The sequence below is a fragment of the Myotis myotis genome, unplaced genomic scaffold (genome assembly GCF_014108235.1).
Source record: "Myotis myotis isolate mMyoMyo1 unplaced genomic scaffold, mMyoMyo1.p scaffold_m19_p_3, whole genome shotgun sequence".
Lineage (NCBI taxonomy): Eukaryota > Metazoa > Chordata > Mammalia > Chiroptera > Vespertilionidae > Myotis > Myotis myotis.
The window spans coordinates 157,451,217-157,464,914 of NW_023416335.1; the positions used below are offsets into that span (position 1 = coordinate 157,451,217).

A 13,698-nucleotide genomic window follows, 5' to 3' on the forward strand; every position below is an offset into this window, starting at 1 on the left:
CAGGTGAGCTTAAGGCTAGAAATAAGATTGCTGCAGAGTTTGAGTCTGTCCTGTGCTGGCAGCCCACTGTGAACAGGAATGTGGTGGATTAGCTGTACTTACTATAACAGCAAAGGCTCGTTAACTACACTCGAGGCGCAGCTAAAAGGATAGTGAACAGCTAGATGCCACCAGCAGGATGACCTGGGAGAACAGGTTGGCCTTGGATCTGATTCTGGCAGAAAAAGGAGGAATATGTGTAATTTTGGGGGCCGTTGCTGTACATTCATCCCTGACAACACAACAGACGGACCGTCACTGAGGCCCTAAGGCATTGGCAGCTATAGCTGATGAGTGAGCTGGAACCTGGGACCGAGGGTCCTTTCTTTGATGCCCTAGAGCAGTGATGGCGAACCTTTTGAGCTTGGCGTGTCAGCATTTTGAAAAGCCCTAACTTAACTCTGGTGCCGTGTCACATATAGAAATTTTTTGATATTTGCAACCATAGTAAAACAAAGATTTATATTTTTATATTTATTTTATATATTTAAATGCCATTTAACAAAGAAAAATCAACCAAAGAAATGAGTTCACGTGTCACCTCTGACACGCGTGTCATAGGTTCGCCATCACTGCACTAGAGAGATGGTGTCCACATTCACCCCTTTGATTAGAAGTTACAGTGATGGGATGTCACATCATCCCATGTAGAGGGGGGAGGGGGGTCTTATCCACGGGTTAATCGAAACCGCATTGACCAAACAGCAAATTAGTCTTCCCCTAGACACTGTAGAGCATGAAAGATGTTTGCTTTGCTGCCGGGCTCCCGAGTATGATTTGTGTTCTACCAGGACCCCTGGATTTTGGGGCTCGCCTTATTTCTAACACAAGAGAGAGGTCTCCACCTGGCCCCCATGCCTTGTAAATTCATATTTCTTGTCTCGTGTTTTCATTTGTGCGTCGGTCAGCCCCTTCTTCAGATCCTGAACCGCCGCCGTAAAAGGTTGCGGCACTCCCCAGTCTCAAGATGTGGAAGAGTACCAGGTCCCAAATCGCCAAGTCTCTTGGAGAGGTGGTCGCCACGGGGAGGTTTAGCGTGACAAAACCTGAGCCTGAGGCTGTTCTCCGGTACTTGTATGTCCTGGAGCGTGTGACTGAACTTTTGGAGCCTCCATTTCCTCATCTGAAAAATGGGAATATTTCCTACTCACATGGGGGTGGTGACGAAAATCGAATGAATTGTTCTGTGCCAGCCTTGCAAACATTTAAACCCTGCTCCCACTGTCAATGATGGAAGTGACGAGTGGCTCAGAAGCGGCTTTCGCTTGGCCGCTCCCTGATCTCTCTCAGCAGCACCTTTTCTCCTGGGTCTCCTTTGGATCCTGCCCACGACGCTGGCTCTACCTTGGGTGTGAGATAAACAGCATGGGCCCCGCAACAGGGTGGGCCGTGAACAAGGGCTTGAGAGGTGAAGGGAGAAGGTGCCTGAACCCCAGGGACACAGATGGAACTGTGGTGGTATTCTTCCTTTCTGAGATTAGGAGGTCCAGAAGTTAGAACTCTAGAAGGATGCAACTAAGTCAGGCTAACTCAGGGCAAGCAAGAGTGGGGTGGGCGCCCGAGGGGAGAGGCACGAGGCTTGGGGCAGTGGTGGATGGAGCCAGACACCTAGGAGGTCTCTGCATTCAGTAGCAGGAGGAGCACTGACCCTCAGCTGATCGGAGGACGAGGGGATAGGCCCACCCCAGCTGAGAGGAGAACACAGGGTGAAACGAGGACTCGAGGGGATGCCAGGAGCACCTCCCACCCTCAGGGGCCTGCCCCTGGCTGTCCTGGTTGTCCTGGGGGTGGAGGGCCAGTCAAGCACCCCCTGGAGTTGTTCTGCCTGGCAATCTAATCTGAAGGCTGAAAACGCAAGGATCTGGGGGCGTGAGCAAGGAGGACCAAGAGGCCCCGGGACCACACCTATTGAGTTGGACCTGGCATGCAAATTTTGTGACAAACCACACACCAATATTCCTTAGCATGCCCCGCTGAGGGGCTGTTGGCAAGTGGGCTGCTGGGCAACCCCAGCGCACTGAAGAGTTTGTGGTGTGTGTGTGTGTGTGTGTGTGTGTGTGTGTGTGGCTGCAGCCTAGACCCTCCTTCCCACCAGCCTCTCCCCTCCCCTCCAGCCATCCTGGGATTGGTGATTCTCGGCCCCTCCCCCGGCTCCCCCAGACCCTCCCAGAGCCTTTATCAGGGAGCCGAGCCCGAGATCCTGCCGCATTCCCAGATCCCCTCCACTCTCCGCTTCTCTCTTCACAGCAGCAGCACCAGCTTTGTGGGGAGCAGGGCAGTAATCCCGCCAGCTCCCTGATTCCACCATCAGCTGTAGGCTCCACGCTGATCCACAGGTAGGCACGAGCGGGAGGAGGTGGGAAGGACTGAAGCTGGCACTGAAGGACAGGGGCCAGAGGCAGGAGAAATAAAGGAAGTGGCCGAATTTGGTCCGCCTTTGATCAGGGCTCCGGGAAGTGAGAAGGCAGAAAGAAAGGGGTTGAGAGGCAGTGATGTTTGGAGCCTGTGGGTGCGGGCTGATTGTTCTGTACGAGAAAGTTTTGCCTAAGGCTAGGGGTTGCCTAGTGCTGGAAAACAGAGTCCAGGACCCCTCTCCAGCTGAGTTAGGAAACAGACCCCTACACGTCCTATAAATCCATCCTCTTCCTTTGGAGCCTAGAGTCCCGGCACCGTCGCACCGTTGCTCATTGCTGCCAGGTGCACATCCTGGGGAGATATGTCTGATGGGGGAGCAGCGAAACCAAGCCCAGGGGACGTCCCCACTGCTCGGAGATACTCTCCCCAGACCAGGGCTGGGGCAGGGGAGTCGGGGGCTGGGAAGCAGGGTCCAGCTAGGCTGCTGGTGGTGAATGTTCCCCCTCGTTTTATGTCCTCCTCCTCCCGCCTTCCCTTCCTGTCTCTCTGCACTCTTAGCACCATGCGGGGCGCCCTGCTGTTGGCAGCCAGCCTGGCCCTCTGCCTGGTTCTTGGGGCCGTCTGCAAGGAGCCACAGGAGCAGGTGGTACCCAGGTCGGACCACAGGAAGGTAAGGTACCCCTCCGGCTGGGCCAAGGTTGGCAGAGTCCTGGGCAACATCATGGGAGCAACAGCTTTGCTGGTTCCAAAAGCTGTAGGGGCAGGTGCGGTGGTGCAGGGGCGGCCGGGGGGTTGGGAGTTACCGGTTTCTGTCAGAGGGCTGGGTTTCCCTGCCTCTCTGCTCAGCTCACTGTCTTGGGAATGTCTGTAAGGATCTCTGTCCCTCTGCACAGGTTTGACACCTTGTATATAACAGGTGCCCTACCCATCGGATTGACTGCTGGCTTGGTGATTAGGTGGTACTTCGAGGGGTAGGCGGGGGAGGCCAGGTTGGTCTAAGGTTCCCTGTGGTCCAGCTCAGGTTCAGAGTCTGTTCCTTTGAGGCGTGTGTGTGTGTGTGGGGGGGTGTTGGGGGGGGGGTGGCACGGGGTGGTGGTGGATGAGGGGATTCTATCTACTCCCTGGAGGTTATGAAACACAGAATTTCTCCCCCAAATGGTCATTTGTGTGCTATTTTACTGATCAATTACGTGTATTATTTTGTTTTCAAAATTCAAATAAACTCCCTCATCCACCCTGTAACTTCAGGTGCTCCTAAGATCCCAACCCTTCCCTCTCTCCTCTCCTTGACCTCCTCCGGCCTCTGCTTAGTCAGGACAGAAAAATAACAACAAAAACAAGCACAAAACAGGTTAGGCCCTAGTTTCCAAAGCTCTTCCAAGAAAAGGAATAGGACTCGTCAGGATAGGCCTCCAGGGGGAGAGCAAGGAGAAAGTCGTTTTAAGGTTTTGAAACGATAGCGATTACATTGGTACAAATGCTTTTACAATGATTATAGGTGGAGCTTATTACAAATTCAGTGTGTGAAGTCTAGCTGTCTTTCCAGCTCAAGTCTGTTTAGCATCTCATTACAGGAAGTGGGCAGAGTGTGTGAACAATTTGGGGGAAGTGGCTGCCTAGGAAGCTGTGCGCTGGGCAGGGAGAGGTGGCCAGCCTTCCTCTGGCTGTGAGGTGGATCAGGGCGCCATAGGCTGGCAGCCTTGCAGCGGCAGTAGTTGTGCCACATTCAAAAGACGAGAACCAGTTCAGCCCCACGGCTTGGCTCAGTGATTGAGCGTCAGCCTATGACTCAGGAGGTCATGGTTCGATTCCTGGTCAGGGCACATGATCAGGTTGGGGGCTTGATCCCCAGTGGGGGGTGTTCAGGAGGTGGCCCATCAGTGATTCTCTCTCATCATTGATGTTTCTATCTCTCTCTCCCTCTCCCTTCCTCTCTGAAATCAATTTAAAAAAATAAAATATAATTTAGAAAACCAGTTAAAAAACAAAAACACATAGAGAATACCAAATATGGGCTGGACACTGTGTCCAGAGCCCAAAGGTCCCAACTCAAAGTCATCAGAATATCTGGGTATATTCTTCTGAGACAAACTTGCTTCGAGTCCCTGCCCCTCTTTGTCAGTGAGAGAGAGATTGCCGTCCCATCCCTTCTCCTGCAGGTCTGTGAGAACGAGGGAAACTGGGGAGGGAAGAGGGGAGGATATATGAGTGCCTAGGCAGCTGGGCTGGCGTGTGTGTGGAGAGCATCCTGTGTCAATGTGCTTCTGTGTGTGCTCAGCAGCCCAGGGACACGTGGACTCTGGAGAGAGAGGCACCTCTGAGATTCAAAGTGAGAATCTCCAATCATGATCATTGTCATTGTCTCTGCAGCTAAATAGCTTGGGGTGAGAGGTGTGCCCACCAACCACCTGCTGTGCCCAAGTTACTAAAAATAAATCACCAAGACAATTAAGAGCCCCTGCTTGGAATCTGGGGTTCATCTGCAGGATGGGGAGAAGCGGTGTCACTCTAAGCATGCTGCCATCCTGGAGTTCTGAGGCCAGGGCGGACAGGGGCGAGGGGAAGAGACCCTGAGGCAGACACCCGTGGGGAAGAAAAGAGATCAAGAGGCAATGGGAGACACAGGGGGAGAAACATCCACAGACACCGCACAGAGCGGGGATTTCAGGGTCACAGAGGCGTCCCCAGGGCGGAGTGCCGTCTGTGGCTCGCCATGGAGCACAATCAGAGGACACCTGCTCTGTCTGATGGGCCTCTCCTGCGAGTGGGGGGGGGGTGAGGGGGGGCGGTCATGGAGGGGCAACCCCATCCTTGCTCACCCAGGAGGACAGCCCCATCCTTGGGCAAACCAGTTCCTGATGTGCCAGGGAGCAAAGAACCAAGGGCCCTTCTCACTGAGGGGTGGCAGGAGCCGGGCAAGGCTCAGGGAGAGGCTCACAGCCTGAGAGGGCCACTGTCTCAGTTTTCCTCAGATCATTCACCTGGAGCAGCAAAAGCCACATCCCAGGAAGGCCTTCAGTCTAGGCAAACAGGGGTGGGTCGGTCTACAGGGATGCCCCGTGGGGTCCCTTCACCAGGGCTTCTCAAATCTTGCTATGCATAGGAGTCGCCTGGAGCCTGGTTAAAATGCAGCTTCTATCGCAGCAGGCCTGGGTAGGACTGAGATGATGCATCTCTAACACATTCCCCGGCTGGTGCTGCTGGCCAACAGACCACAGACTTTGAGAGCCTGCTTCTCTCCCGTCCTAATCAGAGGAAATCCTGAAAGAAATGAGGTGTCGGGTTCAGCTGTGATTGACTCAAGAAAAGTCTGTGTTGGTGGGAAGAGAGTGAGTGGACTGGGTGTGAGCCTCCTGCCTCAGCCCTGTTTCTCTCCCTGGCAGATCCCGAGTCTCGGACCCCTGCTCAATGCGCTCACTAGCCACAACCCGGTCTCCGTGTTGAACGAATTGATCAAAATTCTGAGCCAGGCTCGCAAGGGTAGGAAGCAGCCTAGGGAGAGGGATGTGGGGGGATGGGGGTGAAGTGGGGGGCAGGATTCCGGGGATTAAGTTGGCCTGGGAGACCCCTTCAGGTGGGAGGAGACCGGCTTAGGGAAGAACGGAGAGTTGTGACCTGAAGCCCCCTCATCACCACTTTCCAGATCCCACACCCTTGTTCTTGTTTTCACAGACCCTAAGAAACGGTCCTTCCTCCAGAAACGTGAGTAGCCTCTTCTCCCTCCCTGTCTCTGCCAACCACTGGCCCAGAGCTCCGAGGGCATGGGGCCCAGTGACCAACGGTCACGGGGGACAATGCTGGCCCTTTCCTGCAGGTGACATGCACGACTTCTTCGTGGGACTCATGGGCAAGAGGGACACCCAGCCAGGTAAAAGCGTGGCAGGGTTTCGGGGACTGGCCAGGACATGCAGGAGTCAAAAGCCTCCTATTTGTCCTCAGAGGGAAAGACAAGACTTCTCTCAGCTACGGTGGGGGTTCCTGGGCCCTTTCTACCCAGTCTGCTTGGAGCCGCAGTGCAGTGTTCCCTGGGAGCCGCTGCCCTGGGAGACCTTTATAATACGATGGTCCTGCTGCAGGGGGGTGGGTTAGGGAGGCTCTGCTTCCGCCCCATCGCCCACACCGAGCACGGAGCAAGCCGCTGCTTCCCAGCTGTGTCTCCCAGGGTGCCCTTCATAGCCAGACCTTCTTTGTTGTTCAGGGTGAAGGTCACATCCAGAAAGATCCCCCCCTAACGACAGTTTTCTTCACCCAGGCACGCCTGCCGATGTGAACCAAGAGGGCGCCCCTCGCTCCGGCAGCCTCCAGTACCCGTCCCACGTGGAATGAGGTAAGGGGTGCTGGGTGCGGGGAGGAGCGGGACTGTGTGCATGCAGGCTGCCGGAGAAGCATTGCCTCTGATGCTACAGGCATTGCTACTCATAAATTTGCCCTAAAATACACTGCCCACCACACTGTCAAACACACCAACACTTAGAGGCACGTGCTTATCCGAGACACCACACCACACACACACACACACACACACACACACACACACACACACACACGGCCCTCGTTTTCATCCCATCTCTGTCCCCTGGTGCTTTTCTTTTTCTTTTTAAAATTGTTTTATTGCTTAAATTATCATAAACAGTATTACATCTGTCTCCTTTTTTCCCCGCCCTTGACAATCCCCTGGCCTCCCCTCCCCCCCCAGTGTCTTATGTCCATTGGTTATGCTTATATGCATGCATACAAGTCCTTCGGTTGATCTCTTACCCACCCCCGCTTTGGCCCCCCTACCCTCCCAGCCTTCCTGCTGCAGTTTGACAGTCTGTTCGAGGCTGCTCTGCCTCTGTATCTATTTTTGTTCATAAGTTTATAATGGTCTTTATTATCCATAAATGAGTGAGATCATGTGGTGTTTTTCTTTCATTGACTGGCTTATTTCACTTAGCATAATGCTCTCCAGTTCCATCCATGCTGTTGCAAATGGTAAGAGTTCCTTTTTTTTACAGCAGCATAGTATTCCATCATGTAGATGTACCACAGTTTTCTAATCCATTCATCTACTGATGGGCACTTAGGCTGTTTCCAGATCTTAGCTATGGTGAATTGTGCTGCTATGAACATAGGGGTACATATATCCTTTCTGATTGGTGTTTCTGGTTTCTTGGGATATATTCCTAGAAGTGGGATCATGGGGTCAAATGGGAGTTTCATTTTTAGTTTTTTGAGGAAACTCCATACTGTCTTCCATAGTGGCTGCACCAGTCTGCATTCCCACCAGCAGTGCACAAGTGTTCCTTTTTCTCCACATCCTCTCCAGCACTTGTCGTTTGTTGATTTGTTGATGATAGCCAGTCTGACAGGTGTGAGATGGTACCTCATTGTTGTTTTGATTTGCATCTCTCGGATGATTAGTGACTTTCAGCATGTTTTCATATGTCTCTTGGCTTTCTGAATGTCCTCTTTTGAAATGTGTCTATTTAGGTCCTTTGCCCATTTTTTTTTATTGGATTGTTTATCTTCCTTTTGTTAAGTTGTATGAGTTCCCTATACTGGTGCTTTTCTGATGGGCAACTTCTGTTTAGATTCTGTTCTCTCCTGATCTGTGCAAAAGATGGAGAGATCGTCACCCGATAATTACAATTTCCACATCCAGTTCACAGGTGAAGTGACCTGCCTCCCAGGCAGGCTGAACCGTTCGGATTATTCAGAATCTCCACTTACAGGGGGCCCAGTGTGGCGTGCTGCTCCAGAGGGATGTAGGAAGGAATGCAAGGAACTCCGGAAATCTAGTGGGGAGGGGCTGGAAGCTGTATCTTAGTTGCTCTGTGTCCTGTAATGGGTAAGGGCGTGGCCTGAGTTTGAATCCTGGCTCTACCACTCACTAGTTGGGCTCCCGTGGCCCATTCCATAACCCCCTGTGCCTCACCTTCCCCACCTGAAAAACGGGGGTGAGGACAGCGCGTGGCGGAGCGTGGACATGAGGACCGAGCACAGGTGAAGTGTTCAGAATGGTGCGGGCACAGCCTCTGTGTAGGCTTTGTTATGCCTGTTGGGCCTGGGAGGTGTGGGCAATGTCTTGGTGCTCCCCCTGCCGCTCCGGTCTGTCTGCCCAGGGCGGTCTGCGAGGGACCCAGGCCTGCGTGGGCTGAGCTCTCGCACTTGGTGTGCAAGCGTGAGTCCCCTGGGAAGTGTCTAGTCAAAACACAGAGCCTACCGCCTGGACACCCTCTTCCCACGCCCAGCAATAGCAGCCCAACTGCTGCGCCGGCTCCACAGGCAGAGGCGGTGGGGGGAGGATGAGCTCGGTGACCACAGGGAGTCGGTGGCCCCTCTGCCGGCGTGCCTGTCCCCCACACTCATTGGTCTCAAGGGAGACACAGGCCCAGGAGCTGGCTCTCGCTTAACTGCCTGTGCATGGCTCCCTGGGCCCAGAGACGAGGTCCGCCCCCCCCCCCCCCCCCCCGCCCCGTCAGTGCTGGGTGAGAGGGCGCGAAGAGCCATAATGATCGTAACTCACTGATTACATGGTACTGGCCGTATCATTTTGCTCTCATTAGACGGTTATTTCAATACTGCCGACCGCCAGATAATTACACGGGCAACTATATCTGGATGACATACTCTCCCCCAGCGTGATGCATCAGCCATAAAGATAATTACAGTGCAATTTTTGCCATAGTATTTTATACAAATAGCAGAAACAAGTGCATTGTGGAAATCTACTTTTACTGCTTGCTGGTGAGCCCAGGCTCTTTCAGAGGGACCGGGCTCATAATTGCGCCGTCATAATCTCACCGCGGACGGAGCATTCTCTACCGCACGGTGCCGGGAAGAAGAGGACACACGGTCCCTGGTGGCTGCCATTTAAAGGGCTTAGATGAATCAGCAAAGATCATTGTATCATCTGATTTCATTCATGTGAAACTGCTCAGAAAGGAAGTGGTCTCTGGGCCTGTCCTTGCCGGGAGTGGGAGTGGGGTGGGGCGGGGGCGGGTGCTGGAAAGAGGACGAGCATTAGCACCAGGGCTGTGTGTATGCCTGGCTCATGGGGATGCTAGGATAATATAATCTTCATTTCTGTCGCAAAATTAAAAATACATATTTTTATTGATTTCAGAAAGGAAGGGAGAGGGAGAGAGAGAAATATCAATGTTGAGAGGCTCCTTGATTGGCTGCCTCCTACCCTTGAACGGAATGGAACCCGGGACCCTTCAGTCCACAGGCCAACGCTCTATCCACTAAGCCAGTGGTTCTCAACCTTCTGGCCTCTTAAATACAGTTCCTCATGTTGTGACCCAACCATAAAATTATTTTCGTTGCTACTTCATAACTGTAATGTTACTACAGTTGCTACTGTTATGAATCGTAATGTAAATATCTGATATGCAGGATGGTCTTAGGCGACCCCTGGGGAAGGGTTGTTCGACCGCCAAAGGGGTCGTGACCCACAGATTGAGAACCGCTGCACTAAGCCAAACCAGCTAGGGCTGTCGCTACATTTTTTATGGGAGCCGCCCTAGACCACGGGCACAGGTGTTTATAAGTCGCATCAGAAATATACAGCTGGAAAAGGGCAAGCACCTGCAGCTCGGAGAGTCCAGTCTCCAGTTCAAAGGCTGAGGGACAGCTGTGCTAAGACTTCTGTTCTCTCTCCTTCCCCCTTACAGATGCCCCTGCCCTTCTCCCTCCTCTGCTCCCCCAGCAGGTGGTTGGTGGGAGTGTTTCCAGACAGAAGATGTGATTTCCCTTTTTGGTCCTCGGCACTCCATCTCTGTCCTCCTGGCTGCATCACAAATGCACCCCCCCACCCCCGCCGTCACCCCCTCGAATCCCCAGGTGCACGCTCCCCGATTTCCCTTCTCTTCCCAGCCTGTGCCCTTCCTGTGCTGAGACTCCCCCATCCCTCTACCCAGCACTGATGCAGACAGTGCGCAGTGACCCCCCAGTTCCAGCTGGCATTGACTGTAGATTCCCCTGGCTCCCTCAACAATAAAGGACTTTTGCATATGGCCTAGAGTGATGCATTTGTTTGGTTGGTGGATCGGTGTGTGTTTTTTTCTCTTCTTTAACTCTTCCAACCACTTCATACATACCTACATATGTACATCTGATTTGCACTACACAAATATATGTAACTAGAGTTATCTTTATTTTGTACACAGCAATTTTCCTGACAGTGCCTTACTCAGTGTTTCATACAATTGGTATCAGGAGATTATTTAGTGATTAAAAGCACCGATAAATGAATTTGGAAGATGGTTTCTTGCACTCAACGAATTTCACAAACTAGCTTCAGATAAAGAAAAACACATATTCTGAAGCGCTTCATCTGAATTTCTAGGATGGGCCTGGGCGATACTGATCTCTGAATTTGACTCTACTTAGAGGAGGGAGGGGGGATCAAGGCTGTGCGAAGACCCGGCCACCGAGGAGGAGGCATCGAGCACTGTGTCATTCTTCTGCCCCCAAATGTCAAGCATGGGCCCTGCAGTAGGTGGTGGTGGTGGGATGTGACCCAGACACAGAGTTTACAGTGTTAAGTGGCCACCTTCATTGCTATAGAGGGAAACATTTATTTCGGACTCTTCTACAATGCTCCTGTTACCAGCCTGTAGCTAGTCTAGTAGTCCACAGTATATGTAAGGCATTTAAATGAGGCGTAAGTGGGTGTCTTTTATTAATCTGATGTTCTAACAATCACAGCCCCCGGGTGGGTCCCAAGGGGCTCCTGTGCCCTAATGGAACAGCTTGGGAAGTCCCCAGGTGCCCTAGTTTAGCCTGGAGCAAAGGCCCTGGCCAAGCCCCTGAACTACCCTGATTCAAGTCCACATTCAGCTCTCGCAAGGCAGCTCAGGGAGAGGGCCATGGAGCCAGAGGCCACTCCCTGCGGTCCCTTCACCCCATGAAAGTTCTCCCTTTCCAGAGCCCGGCTGGGCACCTTTGGACCCATAGCTGCACTGTAGGGCTGGGCAGGAGGAAGAGCTCACCTCAGTGTCTTTGGCGTCAGGTTTATTGCTAGAGGTCAAAGAATGGCCTCACCCCAGATCCTCAGGCCTTTCTTCCGCGAGTCATCTTGTTGGCTTTTCAGAATCATCTATCCAGAGGGTTTAATTGTTTGCAGGCTGGGGACTTCATGTGGGTCATGACAGCTTTAGGAATTGGTTCTGCTCACACTTGAGAGTCTGACGTGTGCTGAGATGACAAGCGCTTTGCCAACAGGAGCAAAAATGTAGGAACACTGCTCTCTGGTGGCAGTACTGGGGAACACTGCAGTACTGGGGATTCCAGGAAAAAGACACCTTTTATTTATTTAATTTATTTATTTACATATTTTTAAAATATATTTTTATTGATTTCAAAGAGAAAGGTAGAGCCCTAACCGGTTTGGCTTAGTGGAGAGAGTGTCGGCCTGCGGACTGAAGGGTCCCAGGTTTGATTCCAGTCAAGGGCATGTACCTTGGTTGCAGGCACATCCCCAGTCGGAGGCATGCAGGAGGCAGCTGATGGATGTTTCTCTCTCATCGATGTTTCTCTCTATCCCTCTCCCTTCCTCTCTGTAAAAAAATCAATAAAAATATATTTTTAAAAAACAAAGAGGGAGAGAGCGAGAGAAAGAGAGAGAGAGAAATAATAATGATGACAGGGAATCATTGATCAGCTACCTCTTGTACAACCCACACTGGAGATCGAGCCCACAACCCAGGCGTGAGCTCTGACTGGGAATTGAACCATGACTTTCTGGTTCATAAATCACTGAGCCAGACTGGCCAAGCTGGAGACATTTTAAATCAGATTCCTGTTCTGTGCTTGGAGAATTTGTGAAGTAATCCTGGCCCTCATCCTCTTGTAGTAAAGAGGTTGATGCCCAAAAATACCTGGTCAACAAGACTTCGCAGCCCTTCTCCGTGTCGTGTAGCTTAGTGCCTGGGTGCTGTTGTGACTGCGTGGTGATGTACTTTTAAAAGACTTCAGGGGAGAAACAAGATGGCGGCATAGGTTAACGCCGGAGTTTGCTGCCTCAAACAACCACTTCAAAAATACAACTAAAAGACGGAATGGACATCACCCAGAACCACAGGAAGGCTGGCTGAGTGGAAGTCCTACAACTAGGAGGAAAGAGAAACACATACCGAGACTCAGAGGAGGCGCAGTGCTGAAGTCAAATTCTGAGGTGCGGAGTGCGCGCTGAGAGGGCTGGTGGCTGAGGGCGCGGTTGGCGTTTTCAATCGGGAGGGAGTCGCAGACTCTGAGCTCCAGATCCGGGCGAGTCTTTAGGGACCCAGACTCAAACGGGAGAAGCGGGACTGTCTGGCTTCGGTCGGAACTCGAAGGCAGCTTTCTCTCCGAGGTTTGCAGCGGTTGCTGGGACTCGGAGAGGCAGAGCCCCTGGGGATGGGACTGAGAGCAGCCATAACTGCTCGCTCTGCCCACCCTGTAGATCCCCGGGGACCCGCCCCGCCCAAGCCCTGCGCAGAGCCATTTGCCGGATAGCCTCAGGCAAAGGCTAGATTAGTACCTCCCTAGAGGACAGAAGTTCTCTCACTGCAGACACAGCTGATTCTCACAGCCAGTTGGCTTGGAGGTCAAATCCCCGCCAGTATTACCTACAACAATCTAGGCTTAACTACAACAAGACTGCGCATAAAGACCACTAGGGATTGCACCAAGAAAGCATAAAAGAATGCGGAGACAAAGATACAGGACACAGATGTCAGAAATGGAAGCTATAGAGCTCAAACCACACTTTTAAGGTCTTTCAATAATTTTCTAAAAACTGCCGATAAATGTAGTGAGATCCTCAAGAAATCTAATGAGACCCTCAATGTTGTGATAAAGAACCAACTAGAAATTAAGCATACACTGACTGAAATAAAGAATATTATACAGACACCCAACAGCAGACCAGAGGAGCGCAAGAATCAAGTCAAAGAATTGAAATGTGAAGAAGCAAAAAACACCCAACCGGAAAAGCAAAATGAAAAAAGAATCCAAAAATACGAAGATAGTGTAAGGAGCCTCTGGGACAGCTTCAAGCATACCAACATCAAAATTATAGGGGTGCCAGAAGATGAGAGAGAGCAAGATATTGAAAACCTATTTGAAGAAATAATGACAGAAAACTTCCCCTACCTGGTGAAAGAAATAGACTTACAGGTCCAAGAAGCGCAGAGAACCCCAAACAAAAGGAATCCAAAGAGGACCACACCAAGACACATCATAATTAAAATGCCAAGAGCAAAAGACAAAGAGAGAATCTTAAAAGGAGCAAGAGAAAGAAACTCAGTTACCTACAAGGGAATACCCATACGACTG

At 51.7% G+C, this 13,698-nt stretch overlaps 1 protein-coding gene across 1 annotated transcript; it reads left to right on the forward strand.

Annotated features, from left to right (window-relative positions):
• The first annotated feature begins 2,231 nt into the window (after positions 1 to 2,231).
• Positions 2,232 to 10,374, forward strand: TAC3 (tachykinin precursor 3). The gene is made up of 7 exons (XM_036300946.1): positions 2,232 to 2,375; positions 2,953 to 3,064; positions 5,778 to 5,874; positions 6,067 to 6,096; positions 6,209 to 6,262; positions 6,647 to 6,721; positions 10,053 to 10,374. The coding sequence occupies exons 2-6, from the start codon at positions 2,957 to 2,959 to the stop codon at positions 6,718 to 6,720; spliced, it is 363 nt and encodes a 120-aa protein (XP_036156839.1). The 5' UTR covers positions 2,232 to 2,375; positions 2,953 to 2,956; the 3' UTR covers position 6,721; positions 10,053 to 10,374.
• The last annotated feature ends 3,324 nt before the right edge of the window (positions 10,375 to 13,698 follow it).

What these genes read in the sequence shown, in the direction of transcription:
- TAC3 (XM_036300946.1), top strand. Translation starts at nt 2,957, where the DNA reads ATGCGGGGCGCCCTGCTGTTGGCAGCCAGCCTGGCCCTCTGCCTGGTT. An exon ending in CCAGGTCGGACCACAGGAAG is followed by an intron (nt 3,065 to 5,777) that starts GTAAGGTACCCC and finishes TCTCCCTGGCAG; the next exon opens with ATCCCGAGTCTCGGACCCCT. An exon ending in CAAGAGGGACACCCAGCCAG is followed by an intron (nt 6,263 to 6,646) that starts GTAAAAGCGTGG and finishes TTCTTCACCCAG; the next exon opens with GCACGCCTGCCGATGTGAAC.